General features: G+C 30.1%; 1 protein-coding gene across 7 annotated transcripts in view; it reads left to right on the top strand.

Moving 5' to 3' along the window:
• The first annotated feature begins 696 nt into the window (after window positions 1-696).
• The window catches only part of LOC116415961, a 203,300-nt gene continuing 197,996 nt past the window's right edge, over window positions 697-6,000 (top strand). For 2 of the 7 annotated variants that reach the window (XR_004345100.1, XR_004345097.1), the window contains exon 1: window positions 697-1,648. Coding sequence is in view for 3 of the 7 variants with exons in the window: in XM_031921990.2 (XP_031777850.1) it covers window positions 2,719-2,758 (40 nt within the window). In the remaining 4 variants the exon portion in view is untranslated. Of the gene's footprint in view, window positions 1,649-2,529; window positions 2,759-6,000 lie in introns of those variants that run through there. The other 5 variants (XM_031922317.2, XM_031922644.2, XR_004345098.1 and 2 more) reach the window with 4 other exon arrangements.

Below are 6,000 nucleotides of genomic sequence, written 5' to 3'. Positions count from 1 at the left end.
GGAACCGAGCTACCAAGAAGTAGAGGCCGCGATTAAAAAACTAAAATACAACAAAGCCGCGGGAAATGACTCTATACCAGCTGAGTTACTCAAATATGGGGGCGTCGAGCTCACTTTCAAAATCTATAAACTAGTATGTGCTATCTGGAAAAATGAAACAATACCCAAAAATTGGAAGGAATCTATCATTATACCGATTTTTAAAAAGGGGGATAAGACAGACTGCAATAACTATAGGAATATCTCACTTTTAGCAACGTGCTACAAAGTTCTGTCAAACGTAATACAAGCTAGACTCATTCCATTCGCGGAAGATATAGTAGGAGATTATCAGTGCGGATTTCGGCGCAACAGATCGACGGGCGATCAAATGTTTACCATCAGACAGTTGTTAGAGAAAAAGTGGGATTTTTGCGAAACCATACACCAAATATTTATAGATTTTAAAAAAGCGTACTACTCTATTAAGCGAAGCAAAATGTATCAAATTCTAGTACTTCTCGGTGTACCGAAAAAACTCGTGAGATTAATTCAAATATGTCTGAACGGAAGCACGGGGAAGGTCTGAGTAGGTGGTAATGTATCAGAACCCTTCATGATACGCGATGGTTTAAAACAAGGGGATGGGCTCTCTACGGTGCTGTTCAACTTAACGTTAGAGTATGCCGTTAGAAAAATGCAGGTTAGCCAGCTGGGTGCAACGCTTAATGGAACAACGCAGATACTAGGCTACGCAGATGATTTGGATATACTGGGGGATTGTAGCGAAACGGTACCAAGAAACGAGGAAATACTCATAAAAGCGGTGTATACAGGGTTAGAAGTGAGTGAATCAAAAACAAAGTACATGATTGTGGATAAGCTAGGCATCTGCAGATGGGAGGAAGATCTCAGAGTTGGGAATTTTACTTTTGAAAAGGTTAGCGAATTCAGGTATCTGACTACGACCATAAATGATAGAAACGAGATTAATGTCGAAATAAATAAGTGACTCCATTCGGGTAATGCTTGCTTCTACGCCGTGAGTAATTTACTTAAGTCGAGGCTGTTGTCTAAAAACGTTAAATAAGAATATACAGGACAATAATACTGCCGGTGGTTCTGTACGGGTGCGAAACGTGGGCTCTCACTAAGCAGGCGGACAACCGTTTTAGGGTATTTGAAAATAAAGTCTTGCGAAAAATATACGGGCCGAAGAAAGATGAGGAAACCGGGGAATGGAGGAGACTACACAATGATGAGTTACACAATCTGTACGCGTCACCAAATATTAACAGAATAATAAAATCGCGCAGATTGGGATGGGAAGGGCACGTAGCGAGAATGGGAGACGACCGTACGGCAGCGCGTGTCATGAAGGGCAGGCCGATGGTAACGCGACCTCTAGGTAGACCTAGACGTAGATGGGAGGACAACGTAAAAGCGGATCTAGTAGAAATAGGACGGGTGGGTGTCGATCGGAGAGGTGCATCTCGGGTGGGGTTGACACAAGATAGGGCAGCGTGGAAGGCTTGCGTAGATGAGGCGATGAACTTTCGAGTTCCAAATGCCACGTAAAAAAAAAAAAAAGTAGCGGAAACCCGAGTATTTTGGCTTATTTGAAAGTAAAGATCATTCATTTATAACTTCGTGCTGAGAGCTTTTCACGGTAAATGACTATCTACACGTAAAAAGAAAGCCTCTAAAAGGTTTTGTTTGCCGATAATGATTGTAAAAATAGTTATACGGATTTATGTAGCGAAACTCAAAGTTTCGGGCCTTTATACAATCAAAAAGCCACTTCGTTTATTCATAACTTTTGTTACATGACTATTTTGTTATAATATAACTTTTAAAGAATTTTCCTATTTTTCTTCGCTGCTAATTATCCTATCTGAACGTTCGCCATCTTATATTGTAGATATTTTTTTGTTCTTTTCAAAATGCAATGTTTTTAGTTTTCTGTATACGACTTTTTAAGGCATTTTTGCAAAAAGAAATCATAGTCAATGTGAGAGCATTTTTGTAATAACTAAAAATTTGAGGCAAGTTAAAATGCATTAAAAAGCATATTTCTCAAGTATTTATAGGCGTAAAATAACAAAATAGTTCGTTAAATATGATTTCAAGACCAGTTAATATTATTTAGGTTTTGTTCTAATCTTCTCTTGTAACTTGTAAAAAAAAAGCAAATTTAGTCTTATGCTAAACAATATATTACCTAAGTACTTAACTAATATTACAAAATTGTATTATATTTGAACATTTTTTAAAATTAAAAGTTACATTCATTTTTTGTCAAAATATTACACATTTAAAATACTGTTTCATGATTTTGTGTTATCAGTGTTTTAACAAAATAAAAATTAAAAAATGTTTATCAATACTACACATAACGTATGAAAAGGCTTGAAATTATAGCTGGCATATAAATTTAAATATCTCCATCTATTGCTCATTTCATATTGTACATGAATTGTACAAAACAGTTCTTAAATTATAAAACATTGTTTTATACTATTTTAGCAGAATTGAAAAAAAGAAGAAAACAAAATATATGTTAACATCTCTGAATGATTCTGCGCAGAAGTGTCCAATTCATCGAACCATCGTGAAATTAACTCTAAAATCATTCTTTACAAAATATAGGTTCTGACGTTGTAATATTTATTTGATAAATTAAATGGATTTTCACCAAATCCTAAAACTTTTGTATTTTTTATTAATAATAATATTTCAATGAAGATACCAATTTTGTTGTGGATATATCTTTGTTTTGGTATGTATGATAAGTTTTGTTATTATTCAATAGAATTTATCAACATATTTTTTACAAGACTATTGAAATCATATTAATAAATACAATATCAGCCGGCAAAAAAAAGAAAAGTACATGACTAAAAATGACCTTACACTTATAAATATATACATATACATATATATATATATATATATATATATATATATATATATATATATTCAAATGTTGCATATTATCATACTGCGCCAAATGTGATGCAATTATCATTATGATTTGTATAACGAAATAAGTCTACGTTAATTTTTGGCTGAAATTATACTGCTTGGATTTAAATCTTTATACATTTATTTAGAAGCCTGGTTCGAGTGTGCAGGAAAAATGATGATGCATTTAATTAAGATTGACATCTTAAATGATACAGACATACATAAATGATCATTAATAATCATAAATGATCGAATTTTGTATATGTTTTCTAGGATTTTGTGTACATATATATGTGGGCGTGTGTGTGAGCGCGCGCGTGTGTGTGCGTCTGTATATCTACTTCTACTATTATATTAAAGTGCTTAATGTACCTGTGTGCCGTAAAGCCATTCACATCTTTTCTCAATAACTTAACATCTAGGAGTAAAGCTGACACCTAGACATGATCTATAAGGCGGATATAATTTTGGGCCTTAAGAATTTTGAGTTATTTAAATTTTTCTGTGTGCCGTAGAGCTATTCACATCTTTTCTCAACAACTGACATGTTTTATTTTTTTATTATTATATATAATTTAAAGCGCACTATTTACATGTTGCCTATATATATCTAAATAAAGAGATATTTAATTTGTTTATTATTAATTTATATATATATATATATATATATATATATATATATATTTCTACTATTGTAAGTATACTTAATATACCTGTGTGCCGTGAAGTCATTCACATATTTTCTAAATAACTGACATATTTTATTTCTTTATTATTAATTTATATATCTACCCCAGTGGCCCACTGTGCCAAACTATTCCAATATTGTGTTAATCTGTGCCAATATTATGCCAACCTGTACTAAATTTGCACAAATTTTATTAATTTTCAGTATGATAAACTGTGCCAATATTGTGCCAAACTGCCATAAGTGTGTCAAATGTCCAAAATATTCATGTTTTGACACGGATATGCCACAATTTTGACATATATTGGCACAGTTTTGGCACGGTTTTGGCACAGTTTGGCACAGAATTTTTTTCCACTGGGGTACTTCTACTATTATATTAAAGTATACTTAAGGTATCTGTGTGCCGTGAATCCATTCAAATCTTTTCTCAATAACTGAGATGTTTTATTAGTTTATTATTGATTTAATATTTCATGATTATTATTTTTACTTTTATCATTGAAACTTGAATTTTTAGAAAGTAAAATAGTTAATTTTTTTTTAATTTTACGCTGGATAATGATACATATCATTGACCATGACTGAAAACAAAATAATTACAGCACCTACTTTTAAACGTAACTTATGAGGCGGTTGGCCATTTGGCGTAAGTAAATTTAAAAATTGTATTGGCAACATCTCTTTATTATCATCGCATGAATCTACACTTAAATACTCTCTTACATCGCCTTGCATCTTATTTAAAATGTTCCCTAGTGGAAAAAAAATGTAATAAATTGTAATAAAACGTAAAAAAATGTCATTCATTACATTTCAGTACATTTCATTACATTTCATTACATTTCATTACATTTCATTACATTTCATTACATTTCATTACATTTCATTACATTTCATTACATTTCATTACATTTCATTACATTTCATTACATTTCATTACATTTCATTACATTTCATTACATTTCATTACATTTCATTACATTTCATTACATTTCATTACATTTCATTACATTTCATTACATTTCATTACATTTCATTACATTTCATTACATTTCATTACATTTCATTACATTTCATTACATTTCATTACATTTCATTACATTTCATTACATTTCATTACATTTCATTACATTTCATTACATTTCATTACATTTCATTACATTTCATTACATTTCATTACATTTCATTACATTTCATTACATTTCATTACATTTCATTACATTTCATTACATTTCATTACATTTCATTACATTTCATTACATTTCATTACATTTCATTACATTTCATTACATTTCATTACATTTCATTACATTTCATTACATTTCATTACATTTCATTACATTTCATTACATTTCATTACATTTCATTACATTTCATTACATTTCATTACATTTCATTACATTTCATTACATTTCATTACATTTCATTACATTTCATTACATTTCATTACATTTCATTACATTTCATTACATTTCATTACATTTCATTTCATTTCATTTCATTTCATTTCATTACATTAACAATGCATAAGAAATTGTAAGAAAAAGTAAAAGGATGTAAGCAAAAGTAAGAAAAAAGTCGCCATTTTCTTATATAATATCACGCTTACAGACAATTTTTTACATTTTGTTATACTTTTTTACGTATTCTTACATTTGCCTTTTCAAAGAAGAGATCCCCATGAAATCCTGGATCAATGGATTTGTAATAAATTGGAATAAAATGTAACAAAATGTAATAAAATGTAGCAAACTGTAATAAAACGTAAAAAAGGTCCGAAATTCAACAAAAACGTACAAAATGGTACGATTTGTTACATTTTCATATATTTTATTACACTTTATTACATTTTTTACATCGTTTTTCGGCGCTAAAATTACTCTTTTGCAAAGTTTATTGGCGTTATTATTACCAAAGCAATCTTTATAAATTTCTATAATTATATCATTGGTTGATAATAAATCTGTTAGAAGTAAAGTTATATCATTTTCTATTTCAAATTTGTTGGTATATTTTCCATCTCCAATTTTTAATAGCCGTTGTTTAAACTCTTTGTTATAAATACTAACTCTCATATTATCTTTTTAAACCATTATTTGGAATGTACACCATAAATCACACAATTTTCAAAAATTGTTTGTTTGATTTCCATGTTTGACAACGAGTCGTGTTTGTCGGGAGTCACCTGATACAATCATTACTTTGCCACCAAATTCAATATCATCATTACATAAGTCTTAAAATAATTTATCCACTGCCAGAAAAGCATGTTTTGATGTCATTGTTATTTCATCCCAAATTATGACTTCTACATTTTTCAGATTTTTTCTATATATGGAATTGGGAGTAATGTTGCACCTTGA

The sequence above is a fragment of the Nasonia vitripennis genome (assembly GCF_009193385.2).
Source record: "Nasonia vitripennis strain AsymCx chromosome 1 unlocalized genomic scaffold, Nvit_psr_1.1 chr1_random0001, whole genome shotgun sequence".
Classification (NCBI taxonomy): Eukaryota; Metazoa; Arthropoda; class Insecta; order Hymenoptera; family Pteromalidae; genus Nasonia; species Nasonia vitripennis.
The sequence above is the reverse complement of the archived record's forward strand: the minus strand, read 5'-3'. Positions and strand labels throughout refer to the sequence as shown.